Source organism: Tenrec ecaudatus, chromosome 14, assembly GCF_050624435.1.
Source record: "Tenrec ecaudatus isolate mTenEca1 chromosome 14, mTenEca1.hap1, whole genome shotgun sequence".
Lineage (NCBI taxonomy): Eukaryota > Metazoa > Chordata > Mammalia > Afrosoricida > Tenrecidae > Tenrec > Tenrec ecaudatus.
Genome location: NC_134543.1, coordinates 53,434,123 through 53,459,196, shown reverse-complemented (window position 1 = coordinate 53,459,196; position 25,074 = coordinate 53,434,123). Strand labels below are relative to the sequence as shown.

The 25,074-nt window shown below is 41.9% G+C and overlaps 2 protein-coding genes across 3 annotated transcripts in view; one reads left to right on the top strand and one right to left on the bottom strand.

Annotated features, from left to right (window-relative positions):
• The first annotated feature begins 6,796 nt into the window (after positions 1-6,796).
• Positions 6,797-21,364, top strand: RTRAF (RNA transcription, translation and transport factor). The gene is made up of 8 exons (XM_075531180.1): positions 6,797-6,963; positions 8,558-8,682; positions 11,403-11,502; positions 17,483-17,569; positions 18,411-18,499; positions 18,993-19,061; positions 20,854-20,902; positions 21,039-21,364. The coding sequence occupies exons 1-8, from the start codon at positions 6,903-6,905 to the stop codon at positions 21,191-21,193; spliced, it is 735 nt and encodes a 244-aa protein (XP_075387295.1). The 5' UTR covers positions 6,797-6,902; the 3' UTR covers positions 21,194-21,364.
• A 113-nt stretch (positions 21,365-21,477) lies between these two features.
• Positions 21,478-25,074, bottom strand: part of NID2 (nidogen 2) — an 85,260-nt gene continuing 81,663 nt past the window's right edge. For both annotated transcript variants that reach the window (XM_075531178.1, XM_075531179.1), the window contains exons 19-21: positions 23,317-23,440; positions 22,424-22,536; positions 21,478-22,157 (exon numbers count right to left, since the gene is read on the bottom strand). In XM_075531178.1, coding sequence (XP_075387293.1) covers positions 22,147-22,157; positions 22,424-22,536; positions 23,317-23,440 — 248 coding nt within the window. In that variant the 3' untranslated portion in view covers positions 21,478-22,146. The remainder of the gene's footprint in view (positions 22,158-22,423; positions 22,537-23,316; positions 23,441-25,074) is intronic.

The following is a 25,074-nucleotide window of genomic DNA, read 5'->3' as shown; positions in this document are numbered from 1 at the left end:
TCTCTCTCCCCCTCCCCCCCCTTCCTCCCTCCCATGTATTCCTCCTTTCAGCCTGAGAGATTATGTCAGCTCTGTAAGTGAAGAAATGATGCCATGCTTCCTCCAGCTAGCTCTTTCAGCAATGCTGAGTCCTAAGTGCAAGGTCGGGTCAGGCCATAAAGGGAGTTGGTGACAGGTGGACAGGGCACATGTACTTGGCTGCTTGCTAATCAGAAGGCCAGAGGCCCAAGTCTGCTCAGGGCCGCTTCAGAAGAAAGTCCTGGAAATCCATTTCCGACCAACCACAGGCACTGGAGTACAGCAGCCTGGGAGTGCAGCCCTGCTCTACTGCGTGGGGAAGCACCATGACCGTGAATCGGGTCAGCAGTCCACTAGGGAGGAGTAGTGCACAGAGGTCACCTTGACTTAGAGTTGAGTAGGCAGCAACTGGCTTTTCTGAAGGAGAATTATCCCTGTGGTGTCTCAGTCACCATAGCAGTGCCTGGGAACACCAAAACCGCACTCCCTGCCATTGAGTGGATGCTGACTCAGCGACGGCCTGTGGGTTCCTGGGACTGTAACTGTTGATGAGAGTAGAAAGCCTAGTCTGTCTCCCGAGGAGCTGCTGGTGGTTTTGAACTGCCGACCATCCAGCTCACAGCCAAATGCCTAACCACTGCAGCACCAAGGCTGGGAAGACAGACAGTAAAGGGTGTTTTGCAATAGATTAGCCTCACCCCCCAACACACACACACACACACACACACACACACACGACAGATAGTAAAGGGTGCTTTGTACTAGATTAATCTCACCCTCCAACACACACACACACACACACACACACACACACACACACACACACACACACCCTTCTGACATCCACCATTGCCACTCGCTGTCCTCAACCTTAGCTGGTCACCCAACTTCTGCTCTTTACCAAGCGCATTCTGGTTTCCACACAGCAGCCAAACCAGTCTGAAATCCCAAGTCAGTTTACTGCCCGTTTCAAACCTCTCCTGGGTTTGTATTCCGGGATCCCTTCCTTGAGTGACCTGCCCATACCCCACCATCACTCCCTCCTCACTCAGCACACCCTGCTCCTCCCACCCCTTGCTCACTGCCCCCCACCACACTGATCTTACGCTGGTTCCCCTTCCTGCCTAAGGACCTTCTAGTTCATGCTGTTTCCTCTGCCCTTTCTTGCCTTTGGAAATGCAGGAACATCTCTGATTTATTGGCTCAGTTTCAATGTCACCTCCTTTCAGAGACCTCCTTTCAGAGGCCTCCTCTGACCACTGTGTGCTAAGTTGGTCACTTCCTGGAACTATCCCTGCCCTTGTCCATCTGTGGTTGTGGTCACGCTCCCTGTTCAGAGGCAGAGTGCGTGCAGGTGGGGAGTGTGCCTGTCTGCTTCATCTTTATGGCTCGAGTGTCTAGCATGGGACAAGTTGGCTGTTCACGGCTGTTGCATTTGCCCCTGGTTCCTGGCAACCCAAGGAGTAACGGTTGTGATCCATAGGGGTTGAATCAAGTGGATCACCAGGCCTTTCTTCCTGGCCTATCACCGCAACACACAAACCTCCAATGACAGAGGTGGTGGTCGTCCATGGGTACATTGGCAGAGAATCTAATTCCGGTCTTTCACCCGGAAGGTGAAAATTCTACCCCTGAACCAACAGACTAATATACTTTTTCCCCCTTCTTCTAATGGATTTGTGTGTATGTGTATGTGTGTTACACATAGAGGGAACAGAACATTCACCATTTCAACCATCTTCTTCACAGATACAGTTGAGTGCATTCATTATGTAACAGTGGCCCTTGAGTTGTTTCCCACTTATCGTAATCCCATGTGTGTAAGCGTCCATCTGTAGTTCTATGGTTTCAATTCTTACTGTATGCTGCCAACTCCTCAAATGTGTTTCCAGTCTGTATTAAAACAAACAACTACTGCCATTGAGTCAGATCTGAGTAGTGCCCCTATTGGACAGACTAGAACTGCCCTTGGTGTTTCATGGGAGCAGGAAGTCTCATCTCTCGCCTGAGGAGAGGCTGCTGGTCTCAGATCGCTGACCAGGCAGTTAGTGGCCTAACATGCAACCCACGATACCTCCCTGACTGCCCCACGTCGATGTCACCCCATAGCCACCCTCTAGGGCAGAGTAGAACAGCCCCTGTGGGTTTCCATGCCACGCCACTCGTTACAGGAGTAGATAGCCTTGTCTTGCTCCTGAGGAGTAGCTGGTGGGTTTGAACTGGCAGCGCTGCAGTGAGCAGCTAGGGCTCCTCTTAAATAGCTCAAACTCAGCAAGTCACAAACCTGATTCTTCAGCTTCTCCAGACGGGTTCACTTCTTCATTGCTCCTCCTTCAAGTGTCTGGTGGGTGACTTTCGGCAAGTCATTGTTAAGACCTGCATCCCCATCTAATCCTTCCATTGAGTCAGCCAGGGATTCTGTGCAGTGCTCCTTAAAAATCCTCCAGGGATCTGGCCTCGTGTGTGTCCATTTCAGTGACAAGACCCCAGCTCAACGTGATATAGCGCAAAAAGAAATTCATTGACTCATCTATCTGGACCCAAGCCCTCACAAGACATTTCCAGGAATTGCTTGTCCCCACCACCTGGCTCTGCGCTGCTTGCCTCTGTGTTGTTTTCTCTGTTGGACAGGCTTTGCCCTTCAGGATCAAGCACAGAACGCTAATGGGTTATGCTCCTCGTGTGGCTAAATAAATCTCATTGCATTCCCATTTCATTTCTACCCATAAAATCTAGCTCTGCTTTCTTGCTTTTTGCTTGTAATTCCAACTCAATGAAATTCCAAAGCCTGGCCTTAAACCAATAAATAGAAGCAAGTCTTCATTCTCAACAGAAGTGTCTCAGAAAGAGATAGAAAAGATGTTCTCCCCTCAGCCTCCTTTCCAGAGTTCTAAGGGGGAGAGAGCTTTCTACCACATGAAATTAGTTTAAAATCTTGCCATCTGATCTGATGAGGAGTTCAAATGAAAGCGTTCATTAAGGGAACAATTGATTTTTGGCACAATAGAGATACTTTTGTGGTTATTCCTGTGTTATCAGTTTGTCCTGTTCTCTGTCTTTGGAAAAAGAATTTGAACAAAAGGATCTAAGAAACTGTGAAAGACTTTTAAAATGTTGCAAGTTGTGAAAATAGCCTCCAAAGAGTAGCCTCTGAGTAGATGTCCGACTGTATCATGTGTCATACTGATCGCGTTGTTGGTATCGGTCCCCTGCTTTCGTGAAACCATATAAACTTGCGGATCGTTTCAGACTTTGTGGGCCTTACACTCTGTTAGAACTTCTCAACTCTGCCCTCATGGCATCAAAGTAGGACATTAAGCAGACAAGTGTAGCTGTGTTCCAACACAATTGTATTTATGGATGTACAAGTGCAGATTTCATATGAATTTTCACATATCAAGAACTGTATTTTTTCAATCATCTAAAACATGAAAATCATTTTTAGCTCTTGTTTTCTTTTTAAAATCATTTTATTGGGGGCTCATACAACTCTTATCACAATCCATCCATGCATTTATTGTGTCAAGCACATTTGTACATTTGTTGCCATCATCATTCTCAAAACATTTCTACTTGAGCCCTTGGTATCAGCTCCTCATTTTCCCCTCCCTTCCTCCCCCCCACGGACCCTTGATAATTTATAAATTATTATTATGTTGTCATGTCTTATACTGTCCAATGTCTCCCTTCACCCACTTTTCTGTTATCCGTGCCCCAAAGAGGGGATGATATGTAGATCATTGTGATCGGTTCCCTCTTTCTCCCCCACCTTCCCCTTCCCCTCCTGGCATTGCTACTCTCATTATTGGTCCTGAGCGGTTTATCTGTCCTGGATTCCCTGTGTTTCCAGCTCTGATCTGTACCAGTGTACATATCCTTTGGTCTAGCTGGATTTGTAAGGTGGAGTTGGGATCATGATGGGGCGGGGGAAGGCACGGGAAGCATTAAAGAACTAGAGGAAAGTTGTATGTTTCATGGGTGCTGTACTGCACCCTGACCGGCTCGATTCCTCCCTGTGACCCTTCTGTAAGGGGATGTCCAGTTGCCTACAGATGGGCTTTGGGTCTCCACTCCTTACTTACCCTCATTCACAATGATATGATTTTTGTTCTTTGATGCCTGATACCTGAACCTTTTGACACCTTGTGATCACACAGGCTGGTGTGTTTCTTCTATGTGGGCTTTGTTACTTCTGGGCTAGATGGCCGCTTGTTTACCTTCAAGCCTTTAAGACTCAAGACACTATATCTTCTGATAGTCATTAGCTCTTGTTTTCTATTTAGGTTTCTATTTAGAACTCTTTCCCACCATCCATGTGGTCAAATCCCTTCCCTTCTTCTTGTGTTAGTTTATACTTTACCTTCCAACAGTTCACCATATCCCACTGCCCTCACCCACCCTTACCTCCCTCCACTTCTTACTCCTCTTGGTTTGTTGGGGTGTTTTCCTCATGGTACTTACCATCTTTTAAAACAGTAAATATGTATTTATTATTAGGTCGTCTTCCCCTGCCTCAGAGTAAGTTCCCCGAAGGTGGAAATTTTCCTCTATAAGCTCTCAGCGCATCTAACATGTCTAGGAGCCTGCCTGGCACACAGTTGACACTTAATCATTTTGTTGAATAATCAAATGGCTAAATTAATACCTGAAAAAAGAGGCAGACCTACAACAACATGGGTTGACTCTGTGGCTGCAACAATGAGCTCAAACATAACAACAATTGCAGGATGGCACAGGACCAGGCAGTGTTATAAAAGTCACACTGTGCTTCGTAACCGCTTGAGGGCCCCAAATAACAATGACAACAACAAAGAGACCTCTGAGTGATCCTATTACCTGGCCACTTAGTAATAGAAGTTAGTTCCTTCTTTTTCAAGTGCACAGAGAACTTACTCTTCAGAGTGATGTGGCTGCAAAAGAAGTCAGCACAGGTTGCCAAGGGGCTGGGGGTTGGGGGGGGGGGGAATGTCCACTAAGGAAAGGCACTGGGACTAAACTGCAAATTGTCAGGCTTGCTAGAGGAGGTAATGATTAATCTTACTCAACCTTAAAGGATGACAAAGAGTTAGCAAGATGAATATGATGCAGAAAGATCTTCTCTGCGATAAACAAGCGGCCATCTAGCTGAGAAGCAACAAAGCCCACATGGAAGAAGCACGTCATCCTTTGTGATCACGAGGTGTCCACAGGATCAGGAATCAGGTATCAAAGAACAAAACATCATACCATTGTGAATGAGGGCAAATGAGGAGTGTAAACCCAAAACCCATTTATAAGCAACTGTACATCCCCTTAAAGAAGAGTCATGGGGAGAGACAAGCCAGTCAGGATGCAGTATAACACCGATGAAACATACAACTTTCCTCTAGTTCTTTAATGTTTCCTGCCCCCTCCTACTATCATGATCCTAATTCTACTTTAAAACCCCAGCTAAACCAGAGGACGTACATTGGTACAGATCAGAGCTGGAAACACAGGGAATCCAGGACAGATAAACCCCTCAGGACCAATAATGAGAATAGACCTACCAGGAGCGGAGGTAGGAGAGAAAAGGGGAACTGATCACAATGATCTACATATCACCCCCTCCTTGGGGAATGGACAACAGAAAAGTGGGTGAAGGGAGACATTGGACTGTAAGACATGAAAAAAATAATTTATAAATTTTCAAGGGTTCATGAGGGAGGGAGGGAATGAGGAGCTGATACCAAGGGCTCAAGTAGAAAGCAAATGTTTTGAGAATAATGATGGCAACAAATGTACTAATGTGCTTGACACAATGGATGTCAAGAATCACCCTGCTTTCAACAGCTGGTGGTGACATCACATAGTATAGTTGTATGTTTACCTGCAGGACACTCCCAACTGCATCTCACTACTGGGACGCTTGGTCTTCAATCTTTATAGTAGCAATGCCTTTGGTCGTGAATATGGAAGACAGAAGAATTGATGCATTTGAATTTTGGTGTTGGCAAAGAAAGCATCAAGGCTGCCCAAAGAACAAACAAATGTGTCTTGGAAGAAGTACAACCAGAATGCTTCTTAGAGCAATAATGGCAAGACCTTGTCTCAGGAACTTTGGACGTGTTATCAGAAGAGACCATTCCCTGGAAAGGGACATCATGCTCCGTAAAGCAGAAGGGCAGTGAAAAAGAGGAAGACCCTTGATGAGATGGATTGATACAGTGGCTGCAAAACTGGGCTACAAGACAATTTTTTTTTACAATTGTATATATGGATACGGAAATGCAGCGATAAAAGAGGGCAACTTGAAAGACATGGATAGGCACAGTGGTAGCAACAATGGGTTCGCATAAGACAATGCTCAGGATGGCGCAGGGTTAGGCGGTATTTCATTCTGTTGTGCATTGAGTCGCTCTGAGTCCGGCCTGACTCAGGGCATCTCACAACAGAACAGCATGCAGAAGACACACAATGAATGAATGAATGAATCACTATGGTTAAAAATACTAAACAGTAAATTTTTGATACAAAAAGGAGTAGGGCCAATAGCATGGCCGCACAGAACACTATTTCCTGCATGCTACTTCAAGAAGGCGAAGAACACACGAGGTAACTCGTTTTACTTCCCAGTTGCATGCTACCTTTTGTACAAGTGGGCAGCTGACAATAAAGTTTATTTGGGCGTCGACGTGCCCCGACGCTGGCCCCGCTTGCCGTAGCGGAGCCGCGATTGGCGGACACGGGCTGACGGCCGCCGCTCCTGCGCTCCGATTGGCTAAAGCCTCTGTCATTCCCGAGCGTGCCGACGCCGGCTCGCCCTCTCGCCGCGTCGCGGGGCCTGCGCCGGCCGCTCTTCCTCGCCTCGCCTCGCCTCCCGTCTGCCGGCTGCGGCGCGGGGACCGCTGCGGGAAGCCGGGACCATGTTTCGACGCAAGCTGACGGCCCTCGATTATCACAACCCTGCCGGCTTCAACTGCAAAGGTGAGGCGGCGGCCCCGCCGACCGCGCGCGTCTCAGAGCCCGGCCGCCGCCTCAGCTGGCATCCTCCGCGGCCTGGCCTTCCCCGTGGGCCGCGGGGCGGCCCCTTTCCCCCAGGCCGCCACGCACCACTCCCACCCCACCCCCACCCCCACCTGGGCTTCCGAGGCTCGCTCCCAACGCCTCGGCGTCGCCGCTTTTCCGACTTGGTTAACTCGTAGCACCCTCGCCCCTATCTCTGCACTCCAAAGGGAAAGCCTTCGTAATTCCAGCATTGACCCCCTCCCCCCCGGTGTTTCACTGGGCGGCCCCTGCACCTGCGGAGCACCGGGGGCGGGGGAGGGGCGGGGGTTGGGGAAGGTGCTGATTAACTTGGAGACAAGTTCACTCCCGTCACGGGCGAAGGCGTGAGGGTCGGGGACCCGGGAGGCAGTGAAGTACAAACCAAGCCCAGTACCCACCGTGCAAAAAAAAAGTGCAAAAAAGTTCGTAGCAGATGAGATGGATAGTTGAGTTGTAAATACAAAGGCATTTTGTTGCAGTAAAGGGGGGAAAGCTTAGCAGTAATACCATTAAGTTCACTGCCATCATGTGTACAGGGTTCCCCAGATTGTAAATTCCTGCGGCAATAGACTGCCAAGTCTTTGTCCTGCTCTCCAACTCTGCTGCATGGGTTCGGCTATCGCCTCCCTCAGGTCTCACTTTTGTTTTAATTGTCAACTTTTATTTAATTACAGCGCCCTGTTCCTCCTTAGACAGCCGACTCAGCTACTCCCTCCCTCCTGTCTTATCGTTGTTACCCTCCTTGGTGGTCTAAGGGGCCAGGGCATTTTCAATGGCTACTTTTGTGCGGGAGCACGAGTGGGCTTCACAAGTGGCTTTGGGCGCTCTCTACATAGTTAAAAGTCTCAGAAACACCAGGGCACTTCTACTCTGCCCTGTAGGGTCGCTGTAAATCAAAATACCGGTGAGAGGTTTGGGGGGTTTCCCCATATAAAACTGGAAGGTTTACCAAGACACTCAGGTACTCTGGGTTTTGCATGGCATCTTAATTCTCCTCCCCCAGCGATGATGGGCTTAACAGCCAGCTTCTTCTGTCAGCAGCCAAATGCTTAACCACTGAGCCACCAGGTGCCTCATTAAGACCTACTAGTACCCAGGATTATTTTATTAGCTACTTCTCATTTCCTCCACTAGTTTTTGGTAGACTACTGGTTTGAAAGTAATTATTAAGTACAACCTGTGACGGAAGTTGAATTGGACGCAGATAAAACATCATTTGCAAGAGGATTGCCAGTGCTTTGTTGATCAGTAGAAGCATACAAATTTATAGAATTTTGTTTTTCTCTTTTTTATTTAACAGAATTGGCAATAGCACTTAAATCTGGATTTGATTCTTTGACCCTCAGTTTTCTCTTCAGCAAAATAGGTATTTTTTTAACCTCAAGGGAAAGCATGCACTGAACATGCAAACACCTTAATATTGTTTGCATAATCGCCATGAACTATTGGGGGCTAAAAAAACTCCCAGATGACTATTTACATGTGAAGTGTTGAATTGTCTCTAGTGATTTTAATGATAATCCTTTTTTTGCAGATGAAACAGAATTTAGAAATTTTATTGTGTGGCTTGAAGACCAGAAAATCAGACAGTACAAGATTGAAGACAGAGGGAATTTAAGAAACATCCACAGCAGCGATTGGCCCAAGTTCTTTGAAAAGGTAATCACCGGAAAATAAAATTGAGATCACATTCTCAAAGACTGTGTGATTTAAAACAATAACGAATAATGATCAGATATTGAACTTTTTTCTTATTTGTTATCTTGTTATTAGAGAAAATTTTATAAGCTCCTTCTACCAAGCTTAAAATAGTTTTCTCTGGAAACATTGTGTTTTCTTTTTAAAAAATTCCATAAATAGCAGTTAACAACTCACTTTAATTATGTGACAAAAATTGGGTTCCTTATATTAGATTAAAAATACAAAAATAATATACTGTGATACTTAAGCAAAGAAGGACATTATTGACATGCTTAAAATTAGGACATGTGTTTATGGTTGTGTATAATGTACACAGAGGTCCCTTGTTTATAAGGTAGAAATAATATACCGTAAATAGGTTTGTATGTGTATTACATACTGCCTCTTCAATTTTGGGCATACTCATTAACATCTATGCCTCAATTTTCTCATCTTTGGTTAATGTTAACAATGTGCTTTCAGGAGTGGTGAGTGCTATTAAAGGTCCTTCATTGGCACAAACAGCTTGTGCTTGACTACTAACTTAAAGGTTGATCATTTGAACTCCCCTGGTAGTACTGTGGAAGAAAGGTGTGGTTACCTGCTTATGTGAAGGTTACAGTCTGAAAACCTTGTGGAACACTTTTATACTGTAATGTGAATTGGAATGGACTCAGCAGTACTGATTGGTAGTTGTTAGTTCGTAGGGAGTCCTGGTGATGTGGTTACATGTTGGGTTTAAGACTGCAAGATCATCCCAAGGAGAAAGATGGGACTTTCTACTCCCATACAGAGCTACACGCTCTTGGGAACTCATGGGGGCAGTTCAACTCTGTCCTGTATAGGGTCACTGAGTCCGTATCGACTTGATGGTGGTGAGTTTGGTTTTGGTTTGGTTAGTTAATGGTACACTGAAGATGCTCACAGAGGGAGCTCCCCCGCTGCAAATGTTTTATGTTGTTTATCATTATTCCCTCTACTGCAATCTCCAAAAAGAAGAAAGGTGCTGGAGTGGATTCCACCTTACGGCAACCTCTTCAGTGTCAGTCAGAAGTCTGGCATTCCAGGCTCAGAGCCACACTCACTGGTGTGGCCACACTCACTGGTGGTGCCGATAGGGCTTTTCAATGACGGGGTTTTGTTTTTGTTTTTCGAAATACATCACCAGGCCTATCTTCTGAGACACTTAGTTTTTCAGGTGGCAGTTTAGCATGTTACTGTTGGCACCACCCAAGGACTACTGCCGAATCGTTTTCCTTTGCTCTTAAAAAGTTTTCTTTTTTAAGACTTAGAAATAAACTCAATAGTTATGTGTTTGTTTATGCCACATTTTACTGAAAGCTGATTCTTATGTTGATTCTCAGTATAGATTTCTACATATAGGTGAGTTTTTAATGAATGTGGAAAGCTGACGCTACACACCGCGAAGTGACTATAAAGTTATCCAGTTATAGTGTATTGGAATTTATACTTCCCAGGTGCTGTTCTACTTAAAAGTCGGTGTGTTTGAAATGATGATGCCCCTTCTCATTTGAAATGACTTTTAAATTTTAGGTTACATCTTTTGGCTATCCTTAATATGGACAGTTTCTAAATTGTGGAAGAGGGTTTGCTTTTTGATTCATGGCTAAGGTTTGTTTTTTTAGCAGAGGGATCATATTTTTTAGTTAGGAAATGAATTAAGACTAAAAGGTACTGATTTTTTCATTATTCCTGATAGGATTCCCAAAAGGGAGGTCCAGAAGTTTGGAGTAAATGGCATCATTGCTGGAATTAGATTTTAAGGTCCCGAGAGAATTATTTGGAGGACAGAACTCGTTTAGCTACATGGCTTCTGGTACTTAAAATCTGAAGTGGCACATGTACGTTGCCTGGCTTCCTTTAGTCGGTGGCATTTCCATAATGTAAACGCTAAGGTTTAGAAACTACCGAGGTATTTTTATGCCCTCTTTTTGTAAGTTGTCCTTCTATTAACTGCTGTGTGTGCCTTGGGTGCTGTAACTAACCATCCCTGACTCTAGTCCTAGAGATAATGCATCATTGTTGGCAAGTGTAATCCACTTTAGGGCTTAGTTTCCTCATCTTTGAAGAGTAAGTTACTGTAGATCAGCAGTGTCCTACTGGCATCTATCGAGGTAAACATTTTTTTATCGTTAAATCTTTTTTATTTTTAATAATTTTACTTCTTTTCCAATCTAGATACATTTCTAGTTTTTTTTTATTGCTCTGGCTAGGTTTGTTTTTGTTTTGGTATCATTTTATTAGGGGCTCTTACAGTTAAAAAAAATTTTTTTTAACATTATGGACTCATACAACTCTTATCACAATCCATATATACATCAATTGTATAAAGCATATCTGTACATTCTTTGCCCTCGTCATTTTCAAAGCATTTGCTCTCCATCAAGGTAAACTTTCAAAAAGCATGGTGAAACTTTTTTTCATGTTAATAACATGTTTCCTTTGGGCATTGTTATCAAAAGTTTTTAATTGTCTCCTTGCCAGGAAATGGGAAGATTGATTATATTACTTAACAATGGCTGTTGGAGAAACTCTAAAATCAGGAGGTTGGGCACGTAGACCAAGAGGTCATAAATGAGAAGCTCCAATGGAGGGCATCTTTCAACTCCCCAATTTTTTTGGTTCTGTGATTTTATGGTAATGAAACTGCATTTTGGTTTGTTTTTTTCTATTTACAGTATCTCAAAGATGTTAACTGTCCTTTCAAGATTCAAGATCGACAAGAAGCAATTGACTGGCTTCTTGGCTTGGCTGTTAGACTCGAATATGGAGATAATGGTAGGTTTGTGGGGAATATGTATTTTTAAAGATAGGGGAGTATAAAGGTTTAAAGGAATTACACCAAACTCAACGGCTACTGAGTTGATTCCGACTCATAGCAACCGTCTAAAGCAGGATAGGGCTGCCTCTGCCTAAGTGGTATAATGGGTTACATGTTGGGCTGCTAACTTCTAGGTAATCAGTTCAAAGCCACCAGCTGCTTCTGAGGAGAAGGATGAGGCTGTCTACACCCATAAAGAATTAAAGTACAGTAACCACCTGGGCTCCTAGAAATGTCTAGGTTGTGTTTTTTGTCTTACGTTGTTTTAGCTTTTGTTCATTTAAGTCTTTAACTTCTTCACACACACACATACACACGCACACACCCCTTTCAGCATCTATTTAGAATTTTACTTTTTGTTTAGAACCTTTCTTCTGTATCCAGGTACCAGCCCCCTCAATCTCCCAAATTAGCTGAGAATGCATTTTATCTTTATTACCACAAAATTAAAATTATTTTTTGCTAATTTTCACTGGTTTGGATTTTTCTTTTGAATTTGGGAATGGAGTCTGTTTCCAAAGTGACTGACTTAGGTATATTTGGACTTTGCAGTCTGCACCTTAGCCTTTCATGTTCAGGAACTGGTGTTAGTGTCTCAGAATTGATTTCTACATGTTGGTAGCAGACAGTAGTTTCACAGTTACCTTTGAAATTTTATCTACTCCATTACCACTGCCATCATTTTAATTAGGCTCTGTCACTTTCTGCCAACATTATTGTAATATTTTCCAAACCAGTCTCTTGTTAGTGTCACCTAACCTGTCATACACATGGGTCACCAATCTGAACCTTCTGAAACTTAAATCTGTTTGAGAGCGCTATTGGTTCAGAGCACAGCACAAAAGTTGTGTATTAACTGAGCATCATTGGCTGAGTTTTCTACAAAAGCAACTTCAAGTATGGTACTTGGGGTCTTTCATGATTAGTATCCAACCAGTGTTTGTATACTGGACATGCTGCCAAACAAAAATTAACCCTTTCCTTTTTGCAGCCTTTTCTTCCTTTCAGTTTCTTGGCTCTCAGTTATCCCTTGACCGATAATGCCATTTCACTCAAGGTCTACCAATCGGAATCCTACCCATAGTTTTAATGTCCAGCTTAAATGCCATCTATCTGCAGAAATCTTTCCTTCAGAATTTGCATAGCTTCTCCTCTGCCTTTTAAGTCATTTACCACCATTTCCTCAGCCCCACTAAGTTTTAGCTGATTTTCAGTGTGGTTTTCTGTGTGGCACCTTGAATTCATTTCCCATTGTTGCTGCAACAGGTTACCACAGATTTAGTCACAGGTATATTATTTTACAGTTCAGGAGGCCAAAGGCCCCAAATTGATCTCAGTGGGCTAACATCAGTGTGTTGGTGGGACTGGCTCCTTCGGAGCTTCTAAGGGAGACTCTGTTTCCTGCTCCTTTCCTGTTTTTAGAAGGAGCCTGCATTCCTTAGCTCCTGGTACTTTCCGCCATCTTTAAAGCTAGCAGCCTATCACGATGACATTTTCTACCCTGATTTTCCCTCCTTCTGTGAAATCAATGTCTGGTGACTGGTGACATTGGACCCTCTTCATCCATACCTGCAAGACCCTTTTCGCCGTGTTACTTAAAATGTAGTCAGGTTCTAGAGATTGGTTCTTGGACATCTTTGAGGGAGCCATTGTTCCCTTGGCAACAGCATCCATCGTAATTTCATGCAAACAGTATATGATATCAACCTCAATAAATGGTGGCTAAGGCAATATATGAATGTTTACATATGTATCAGAAGCAGCCAGGTTTTGATAGTGCCTCAGACTTCAATTTCAGTAGTCTTTCAAAGTAATTTTAAGCATACTTCTCATTTGGAATTTTACTTTCAAAAGAAAACACTTTTCTTTAGAAAATAACATAATTAGTATTGGTAGTATTGCTTGATATTTAAGACCCTTTTCCAAGATCTTTCTATGTATGGATTAATTTGCAGTAATGTCGGAGTCAGGGGGTCCACAGGAGCGACTGCAATTGTGGAAAATATTAAAGACAGTGGCGTGTAGGGGCTCCTCGTCCTATGTCAGGACTGAGAGCGTGGATGTATTTTCCAATAGGTATATAAAATGGGGCTTACAGATCTTTCATAAGGCATGCATGTCATACAACTAACATATTACATAGTTAATAGGTAACATAATAAATAAGCAATGAGATAAGTCAGCATCTTGACCTAGTGCTAGTTGACCTCAAACCTCCATGAGGGGACTGCTACATTTATGGTGGGTTGGCTATAGAACCTGATTGCTTTTTATCTACAGATAACAGGTACTGTGTTAGGCATTGTGAAGTAGCTAGTCACAGTAGGCCTTGTGAAGTGGCCAGTCACAGAAATGATTCATCTTATATGGTAGCTCCTTTATGACATTTCCTTTATGGGAGTGGGGGAGGGTTATTGGAGGGACTGTGCCCAGTCATGCGAATGTATATTAAAGTTTATTTATATCTCATAACCGTAAGACTCTTCCCCCACCAGTCAGCTTTCCAGACCCGTAATTTTGAGCATGGATGATTTAACTGCAGTATAGTCTTACCTAGTCCCTCAGATTACCCCACAGCAGTATATTCCCTAGTTTATCACGAGTGCTTTTCCATTATTCCAAATGGGTCATCATATTCCTATTTGTTTTACACTGTTTAATTAATATTCCATTTATCACATTTTTTAAAATTTTAAACTCAAATTACCGAAGTACTGAGAATAGCAGGTATTATGGGACTGCATATTCTTTCAGTAGTTAAAGTCATTTTATTGGGTCTCATACAACTCTTACCACAATCCATCCTTCCATCGTGTCAAGCACATTTGTACATTTGTTGCCATCATCATTCTCAAAACATTTGCTTTCTACTTGAGTCCTTGGTATTGGCTCTTCATTTTTCCCCTCCCTCCTCCATCCTCCCTCATGAACCCTGGATAAATGATAAATTATTATTTTTTCAAGTCTTATACTGTCTGATGTCCCTCTTCACCCACTTTTCTGTTGTCCATCCCCCAGGGAGGGGGTTATATGTAGATCCTTGTGATTGGTTCCCCCTTTCTCCACCACCTTCCCTTCCCCTCTTGGTATCACTACTCTCATTATTGGTGCTAAGGGGTTTATATATCTGGATTCCCTGTGTTTCCAGTTCCGATCTGTACCAGTGCACATCCTCTGGCCTAGCCAGATTTGTAAGGTAGAATTGGGATCATGATAGTGGTGGGGAGGAAGCATTCAAGAACTGGAGAAAAGTTGTATGCTTCATGGGTGCTGTACTGCACCCTGACTGGCTCGTCTCCTTGTGACCTTTCTGTAAGGGGATGTCCAGTTGCCTACAGATGGGCTTTGGGTCTCCACTCTGCATTCCCCCTCACATTTCTCAATAATAGTATTGTATGGTGTTTTCGATAAATACCATTGAGGAACTAGTTCATATCTGATGTAAATTTTCTGATCTAAGAAAAGAAAGTCAGCATAGTTTAAAGGTAGCTACAAAAGTGCATTAAAAGTCTAAAAAAAAGTCTAAACTAGAACACGTTTTTGTTTAAAACAGACTGATAAAAATGATTAAAGTATTAATACTGTCCAGGAATAATGCTCATTACCAATAGGAGGTGCTGATGTTCCCTTGTGGTTTTTCCTTAATATGCTGTGTTTTCTTGATATGATTTAAATTTTTAAAAAAATATCCTTTGGTGAAAGCGTTGTGAATATTGTGCCTAGTTATACAGTACTGCTGTCACAAATATCACTAAAGTGGATGACTTTGCTGTGTTAGTTATATGTAATCACAGGTTCTAGAGATTGGTTCATGGACATGTTTGAGGGAGCCACTGTTCCCTCAGCAACATTGTTCTCTGGGGATCCCCAGATGTTAGTTTTACTTCATATGCTCATTCTTTTTCTTCCTTCATCTCTCCCTCATATTTCAATATACATGTCCTGAAAACACTTCTGTTTATAATCATAGTACCCCACCTGTGAACGAACATTAAATTGACTCTGACTCCTAGCCGTCCTTTAGGACAGAATAGTTGTTTCCATATTATTTCAAGGCTGGCATCTTTACAAGACTGCCATATCTATCTTTCTATGAACAGCTGGCTTTTTGGTTGTCAGCGGGGCACTTTAACCACTGTGCTGTCTGGTTTCCTGACAATAGTACTGTCTCATTTTGATAGGCATTTGCTTCTATTGACAGTTTTCAAACTTCTTTTTTTTTTTAAGGAAAAAATCCTGGATCACATCATATTTAGTATTATACTAGTTGGTGGTGGTGTTAGATACCTTCAAGTTGGCTTCCGACTCATGGCAATCCTGTGTACAACAGTTCAAAACCCTGACTGTTCCTGCACCGCTCGCCTCTTTGTTACGTTTGAGCCCACGATCGCTGCAGCCAGTGGGTCAGTCCATCTTGGCGAGGGTCTTCCTCGTTGTTGATGGCCTTCTGCCTCACCACGCATGTCTCTTACCAGGAACTGGTGTGGCATCCTTGCTTCTATGGGGAATGGACTGTTCTAGGACAGGTTTGTTTGCTCCTTGGGCAGTTCATGATACATGTATTCTTTGCCTGCACCGCAGTTCAAATGCACCCATTCTTCAGTCTTCCTTATTCAGTGTCACAACTTTAGATGCCTATGAGATGATTGAAAATAGCGGTTTAGTTTTAAATGTATTTGACTTATGTAATATGAGAAGTTCCTCACTCTGTCTTTTGTTCCTAGGCAATTAGACTCAGGGTTTCTATTGCTTGTGTTGTAAAGAGCACAGATGTGTGTTACAGCAGAAGACAAGTGATAGCTGATGTGCCTTCTTACTGATCACAGTAACTTCCATCCTTCACCTAAAGTTGCTCCCTTGTAATGAATCCATGTATTGGAGGGGTACTGTTAGTCCTCAAAGTTCCATGCTATAATTACTATGGTGCTTAAGGGGCTTGGGGGGGGGGGTTTCCGAGTTCCTTTATTCCTTCTACATTTCTTTTTGTGACTTTCCACTGTACAGAGAAGTTTTTCTTTCTCTCTGGTGATGTGTAAGTAAATCAGTATGAATTTTGAGGTTCTTAATTTTATTCAGAGGGTTATATTCCTTTTTGTCATGTATTTTTATGCCTGCCAGTGGAAGCCCTTGAAGTCAAATCCTGTGTGACTTATAGTGCTTTTTTCATCTTATTTTTTTCCATAAATTATGTAAGTGCTATAGATGAAGCTGCTTTTATTGTATGTTAAGCTTAGTGAATTATTATTGAGTGTTTTCTTGCATTGTTTGTATGATTTTTTTTCAGCATCAAGGATTTTCCAGTGAAGCTATAAAAATCTACCTTTAGAGCTCTATGATTTCCAGTCTTCTTGAAAAACAATGTAGATCTATGTATGGTGACGTGTTTGACCTATTGATTTTTTCGAAATAATTTAAAAATCTACCGTATCATTCAAATGAAGATTAGGGATGGAACTTTTTAGTCATTTTTACATTGATTCTCATAAAATGAAATTCTTACTATTTCTTTCATGCTTATATAGCATGTTTTATGTGAATCTAACTTTAGACCTCGTCTAAAATTCACATATTGTTTAAAATTAATTACTATTAGAACTGTTAATGAAAAGATATTTGCGTCAGGCATTCTAGAAATAGGCTTAAACAAAGAGTTGTAGTCATGTTGTCATCTGTTATGTTGGATGGGGGTGGAGGGGGAGAAGTTTTAGGTGTTTTTCAAAAAGTTTGTGGGAAAATTCCATTCTGTTTTTCCAAAAATGCCATTTCATTCTCCCACAAACTTTGAAGTCCTCTTGTATATTGTATAACAAAAAGGAAATTTTGTTGATTGGATGCATTGTCCCTGCACATAATTTGGCATTCAAATAAATTGAGCAGTGCTGATTGTACCTTAAGTTGCAGTTCTAAAAATGGTATTTTTGCTGCCTATTTTTACAGCTGAAAAATACAAGGACACAGTTCCTGATAATTCAAAAAATGCTGACAATGCAGCTAAAAATGCAGAGCCACTGGTCAACTTGGATGGTAAATATATTAATGAATATGTGAGGTTTTTCATCAGTCTACTTTCAATAAACTAAGAATGTTTTATGTAGCCAGTGTTTAGGGAAAAATTTCATTCTCTGATAGTCTTTCTCTCGTACCACAATAACTGACTTTTAAAATTTTATTCCTTAATTTGGTCATGGTCATTTGGAAGATGACTTACACTGAATCGTGGTGGTTGGAGAATTTTTGCCCTCTCAGATGTATAAAGAATTTTCTTTGATCTTGTGACACTGAAACAACCAGGAAAAGTTTTCACTATTTTAAGTACCAGTTGCCTTTCAACAGTTTTCCCCCTTTTAGAAGTGTGAAGGTTATAATTCGTTTACAAACTGTGTTAAGTATCCTTCCACTTGGTGATTCATTGTAACCTATACTTCATGAGTTTTCCTTATGAGTTAATAAATGTCCAAGAATGGGCACTCCAGAGCTGTTGCTTAGGAAAGCGATTTTGAGAAAACTGTTCCTTAAAGGATCCTACAAATTAAAATTAATAGCCTGGGGAAGAAATGTTAATTAAGAGTCTGTGTAGAGAGCTATGGGACAGACATGATGTGAGTTAGTCATTGCTAGACTGTTGAGTTTGACTGCTGACACAGTCACAGGAAACCATCAAACTCATCTTAAATTGATGCTCTGTGCTGCTCTGGGGTGGTTTTTCTTTTTCTGTCAGCAGTTTTAGAACTTAGAAATTTGTTGGCATTCTTACTAGGAAATAAAATATTTGTACATTTGTCTTCATAAAGATCAAGCTGTGAAGATGTATATTTTCAGAGCTGTAAGTTTTTTGTGTATGTTTTGTTTTTTTATTCCTTTGTAGTAAATAACCCTGATTTCAAGGCTGGTGTAATGGCTTTGGCTAATCTTCTTCAGATTCAGCGCCATGATGATTACCTGGTAATGCTAAAGGTCAGTTTCCTAGTCTCTTATTTTTGACAGAAGCTGTGCATATAGGAGAGTTCATTTTTCTAAAAAACTGATGTGTTAGTCTGGGTAGACTAGAGAAACAAATCCATGGGCACACATTACTAACCTTGTGGTTACATGTGTGACTGCTTGTACACATGTGGGTCTTTTACGGATAGATGAGAATCCTAACAATGATTCTTCTTGAGAAGGTCGTTGACTGGCTGAGGCTCTGTAGTGGGAAGGGGGCCTGCTTTTGACATGTATCCTGAATGTCTATGAGTCTGCACTACACATGCATTGCCTACTCAGTGTGTTTTAACTATGACCACCTATGTTATTAAACAGTGGAAGTATGAATTTTAATGTAATTTTTAAAATTATTAGGAAGGTTCATGAAGGAGATAATTCCTCTAACTGTGGCATCCTTAATTTGTTCTGAAGAGAGACTGGCAGAGTCCTTAAACAGTAAAAAGTTATTTTTTGAATGTCATAGGCAATTCGAATTTTGGTTCAGGAGCGCCTGACGCAGGATGCAGTTGCTAAAGCTCATCAAACAAAAGAGGTATGTTTATTTTTATAAATTATAAATGATCATTGCCCCCCCCCTTTATTTTCTGGTATTGTTATGGGTTTAAACTTTGTAAGTCTTACCTTAGACTAGTCATTCTGTTAGAATCGTCTAGAAAGGAGGATAGCTCACTTTGCTAGGAATGAATGTAGTTCTTGAGCAAGTTGGAAGTCAGGAATTCTCGGATGTAGCCAGCTTTGCTGAGGCTCCTTTTGGTTGGTTGGTTGGTGTTTCTGCTGTGAAGATGCTGCAGTGAGGACAGTTGGGATTCCCAGCTCCGCCATCTGCCCCCTGCATTCTGATCAGGGCCTTCTCTCCTAACTCCTGAGCCAGGCAAGCAGCCTTCAACGGTCACTGATGTCAGGGCTAGACAGTTGCCGCTGAAAAGCACCCAGTCTTCTTTGAAAGGTTCTTACTGACTGATGGTTTAATTCAGGGCACTGAAAATTAAGGATCTGCTGATTTCACCCTCTGTAGAACAGATGGTAAATTGTTCTAGTAAAATAGAATCATCCATTCATTTGTTCAGCAAAAGTATGCCTTTGGAAGGCAGTACAGATGTGAGTTCAGCGAAATTTCTCTGCTCATATTTGCAAAATAAAATACATTTTTACTTTTTAAGCCATTTCAAACTATATCAGCCTATAATAATGTAGTTGAATTTCCATAGTTTAGTGCTCTTTTATAAGCACTATTAACTAGCATTTGTGCCATTGGGTAGTTTTCAGAGGTAATTGTTTCTCGGTGATCTGTTGGCAGACAAATGGGAAAACCGGAGACTCATGCTAGAATAATTTTATAAAGGCAATCAATAAAGCTCTAGTCTTTAATGTTACTCATTGTATTTCCATATATTTTGCTGTTCTATTTATATACGTTTGTGGTCACATGTCAGGCTCCTAATTGCATGGTCAGTTGTAAACCACCAGCCGGTCCAAGGGAGAAAGATGGGGCTTTCTATTCCTGTAAAGAGTTAGTCTCAGAAACTCACAGGGGCAATTTTGCCTTCTACAGCATCACTGTGAGTTGACATCGACTCAGTGGCAGAGTTTAGATACTGCTTTTCCAAGCCCTATTAGAAAATTTAGGAAACAAGGGCAGTATGCACATTTAAAGCAGTGGTTCTCAACCTTCTTAAATACAGTTCCTCATGTTGTGGTGACCCCTGTGAAATGGTCGTTCAACACCCCCCCAGGGGTCACGACCCACAGGTTGAGAACCACTGTTCTAAAGCAACCTAAAACTGGCTTGAGTGCCGTTAGTCTGGTTTTAGTACCTTACTTAGCTCAAACTGTGGCATCCTTAGTTGGATTCTGAAGAGAGGCTGACCGTTTGAGTCCTTAAACAGTATTTTAAACCCAGGGAGATCTGCATTAATAAATTTAGCAAGAATACTAAAGCATTTTAATTCATTTCATTCATGCTAACTGAAAATAAAAATGCTTTCAGTAGGTTTGTCCAAATCTGTGAAGACAGATGAATGTGCTTGGGGAGATTATTAAGAGGCTCCTGTTCGTTTGCTCTGTGCGCTCACTGGCTGAAGCGGGCAGGGCCTGCTCTGCCTTCGTCTGCACTGAGTGAGACTCCAGATGCTGCCGCAGAAGGGTTAGAGCAGTCATTGCCTTTGCTGTGGTGCTGCCCGGTGTGATTCCGGGCGGTTTCCACTCCCCCCACCCCAAAGCAGATTTAAACCAAACAAGTCTTTAGAGCTGAAAGTGGTTCATAGAGTAGTTTGCTATTTTTCATTTTAAATAAATGTAAGGGTAACTCTCTTGTCTTTTTAAAGGGCTTGCCTGTTGCGTTAGACAAGCATAGTCTTGGATTTGACACAGGAGGTAAGTGATTTGTTTTTGATTAACTTTATGGAGAGGAAGTCACTGATGGGAGAGATTTGGGTTTGTTTTTAAGGTCAGATGACCTTGAATTTAAAAAACAACATAACATTAACAGTGTTCCTTTGTTATAAAACAGATGCAGTCCTTAATGAAGCTGCTCAGATTCTCCGACTGCTGCATATAGAGGAGCTCAGAGAGCTGCAGACAACAATCAACGAAGCCATCGTCGCCGTTCAGTCCATCATTGCGGACCCAAAGACAGACCACAGACTGGGCAAGGTTGGAAGATGAACACGCCAGCTTCTCACCTGCTCGGCACAGTGGGGGGCCGTTGTACACTGCTGGTATGTGTTTGGAAATAAAATGTCACATTTTCGGGGACAGATCACAGAAAATAGACTATGTTCTAGATATTTACCATCATAGCTTTTTTTTTCCTTTAATAAAGTTTGGGCAAGTGGATTTGTTTATTGGGTTATTTTCACAACGTGCTGCCATGCCATAATTCACTTGCTTTTGTGGTAAAAGTACATGTCAGCCCCCAAATTTGTCAGAGAGACATACAGAGTCTCAAGTCACTTTAAAGCATTTTATTGGAGTGATCTAGAAAATTTGAGAACTGGTACATCTTTGGTATTTATAAATGTAGTAGAGGCACAGGATCAGAAAATACAAATTGAATCATTCTAGCACCTTTTAATATAAATAGAAATGTATTGATGCAGAGGTAAAAACAGACACTAAAACTCTTTGTTGGGAAATTATAAATAGGTTGGTTCTTTCCCTTCCATTCTTCTGAGCCACATGAAGACTTGTGATCTTTAAAATTTGTAGTGTTAGATGGATTGCATGTGCTTTGAGCTGCTATTGGTCAGAGAAAAGCCACAGCAGAAGGCACATTTAAAGGCTCAATGTACCCCTAGCTGGTTCTTAATTTTGGCCTTTAAATATATTACAAATGTTTATGAAAACTTGCTTTAATAAGCAGCAGTTGAAATTCTCTCACTTTTTTTACTTGCAATAGCAATGTTTCTTTTTAAAATACAGTAGTAAAAATTGAGGTATAAACTTTTCACAAAATAGCACTTAGTACTTTTGCACTAAAAAATATTCATCTTGTGTGTCTAGGAACAACTAATGGCCAATTCCTCTTTCATTTTCTCCACCTTAGTGTTTGCAGGAAGTGTTCTTTAGGGTTCAGATTCTGACTGTGAACTTCAGGTCCTCCCCTTCAGACTGTACATTTACTTTCTTCCTGTCAGGGGAGAGAGGGGACAAGGGAGCACCAGTGAATGATTCGGAACCCAGAGTTGCAATAGTGCCTCTTCTTAAAAAGAAATACTCCCATCTATCGGCCACTTTGGTGTCTAGTCAGGTTACATAGATTTAAGGAAGTCAAAGTGGGTTCCCCAAGATGTTCACGGTGGTGGCCAGGCCTGTGGCAGCAGCCAGGTTCAGGGTGAGCAGGTATGTTCCTCTCTCCCTGCTTACTCGAAGGCGCTCCAGGAGAATATTGTTTACCTGTTGGGCAGTAGGGGTAAACTGCAGTTATCCCATAGAGATGCGATCTCTGCTCTGGGAGATACTCGTCAGTAAACTGGCCGCCTTCTTTCTTTACTGATATAATACCATCCCTGTGACAAAGAGTGAATTTGTAAGTCGTTAAACATTTTAAGAGGTTTGATAGAAATGGTTTTAGTAAAGATCTCTGCCAACCCTTTGGAGTACATTTTTAAAGGTAAAGAGGGTTTGCCAAAATCATGGTTCTCAAAGTCATGATCAGTGTCAACTGAACTTATTAGAAATACAAGTCTTTGGCTCTCACTTAAGCCCTCCTGAATCACAAATGTCAGTCATCTTCTAAAGATGGCCTTCTGGGTAATCTTGGCACACAAATTTGAGAGCCCTTGGTCTAAGCTGGTGATTCACCACCTTTGCTATGTAGTGCAATCACGTGAGCACTTTGAAGTGTTAATGTCTGGGCTTCACACCAAACCACTTGAGTCAAAATTACGATTAAGATTGTGGAAAGGAACTAGGGCTTAGATTGCTTGTCTTACCCCCAGTTCCTTTTTTGAGAACTACTAGCTTAAAGTCTTCCAGGTGGCTCACTAATAGGACCACAATGTCATAAAAAGAATTAAACAAACCCTGTATGTAATACAAGGTACCATTTAAGGGGTAGTCTTAGAACCCTTGATGTTCAGATTTCATTTAGTTAGGTTAGTTTCTCACAGCTTTCAGCTTTGCCTCTGTACATGTGAGCAATACCATCCCATTCCTTTGTAAAGTTGAAACCATGACTTCAGAGGCCTTCCTTAGAATAATTACTTAATACCATGGTGGAACAACTGACAGCCCTCCAGAAGAGTTCCCCCCTTTTCAGCCTTGGCCAGATGTGGTATTGACCTCACCTCCTCCAGTCTGTGTGGTAGAAGTGATCTGCATAGCTCACAATGCTGAAAGGGTAGTTGAGGTTGTTTTGAATGACACGCCGACCAGTTCCATCAGGTAGGGCACACTCCAGCTTTTTGGTTCCTTTTAAAGGCAGCAAAGAGAAAGGGGCCTTTTAAGCCATGGGAGGTGGGGGGAAGCTTTGCAGGTAGATTGTTTCTCAAGAAAACGAGAGGAAGCAGGGTGTTTGTCTCATTGCAGTCAGAAATTAGCAACTGAAATTTCCCATTCTATGAACTAGTCCCTAAACAGTTCAATCCAACACCAAACAAAACTCACTGCCAGTGAGTTGATTCTGACCCATCTTGACCCTCCAGAGTCTGGGTTTCTGAGACTAAATCTTTGCAGAAGCAGAAAGCCCCATCATCTGCCTTCCCCTGGTAGTTTCAAACTGCTGACCTTCTCGTCAGGTTACCAGCCAAACAAGTAACCCACTATGCCACAGAGCTGCTTCTGGCAGTTCAATAGCTTTCTTGTTTTAATTTCTTTTGGAAGAAAGGACAGAATTGAATAAATTTGACAGTTTCCCCCAAAGCAGAATAGGAGCAAGGTGCATGTCTCTTAACTTACAGATCAAATCTTAGCTCATAAATTATGAAAATATAAAACCCACAGCTGGGTTTTAGTCTATTTCTACTCAGAGTGACCCTATTCGACAGGGTGGAAGCACTGCATCTGTCCCGAGGCTGTCTGGACTTGCTATATGCTTCTCCCAGGAGCGGCTGGGGGCTCGAACTACCAGCCTTTTCAGTTAGCAGCTGTGCGTCTAATCACTCTGCCACCAAGACTCGAGGGCAGTGGGGTTGGTTGTTTGTTTTTTGATAACTTTCTAGGTAAGAAGGGGGAAATTAAAATGTTAAGTAGCATGACCCACACACTCCGTCAGCAGTTCTCAATCTGTGGGTTATGACCCCTTTGGGGGTCAAATGACCTTTTCACAGGGGTCGCCCAATTCATCACAGTAGCAAAATTAGTTATGAAGTAGCAATGAAAATAATGTTATGGTTGGGGGGGGAGGGGCCACCACAACATGAACTCTACGAAAGGGTCGAGGCATTAAGAAGGTTGAGAACCACTGCACTAAGGCTTCAAAACGTTTCATGGGGAAAATTCTATTTTTCCCGTGAATGTTTTGGAAGCTATTATAATTTTCCATGTAGTTTTGGACAGTGTAGGCAAAGCAGCTTTGAAATTTTCCTAATAGCTAAACGAGTCAAGAATTTCTGAATTTCTTATTTCTGTGGAAACAAATTTCAAATGCTTTTAAAACACTAATTTGTTTTAGACAACTGTAAATGTTTATTTGGAACTTTTTGACCATAAACTCCTTCAGAAGACTCACATTCTTGAGACTCAGACTGCATGCATCCTTTCAGTTATGCTAATAACAAAAAGCACACCAGAGAGAAATTAAGAGTTTGGGTGTAAGCAGCCATCCTGCAACATCACTTGTCAAAGAAAGTCCCTGGCATAAGACCTGTGTGATAGTAAAGTCTATTGATGAGTAAGTTATGCACACAAGCAAAAAAAGGAGAAGAATCTCATGAACTCAACCACGCAAAGCAGTACAAAATTGGTTGGACATAGGTTCAGTTTTCAAACTTAACGTATATACTCATGCATAAGCCAAGTTTTTCAGCACATTTTTAAGGTAGTTTTTGTGGTAAAATTAGGTGCCTCGGCTAATATTCGAATCAGCTTATGCTTGAGTATATACA

Excerpts from the sequence above, each read along its gene's own strand:
- RTRAF (XM_075531180.1), top strand. The coding sequence starts at position 6,903 with ATGTTTCGACGCAAGCTGACGGCCCTCGATTATCACAACCCTGCCGGC. Across the intron at positions 6,964-8,557 it reads TGCCGGCTTCAACTGCAAAG|ATGAAACAGAATTTAGAAAT; the intron begins GTGAGGCGGCGG and ends CTTTTTTTGCAG. Across the intron at positions 19,062-20,853 it reads AAGCTCATCAAACAAAAGAG|GGCTTGCCTGTTGCGTTAGA; the intron begins GTATGTTTATTT and ends GTCTTTTTAAAG.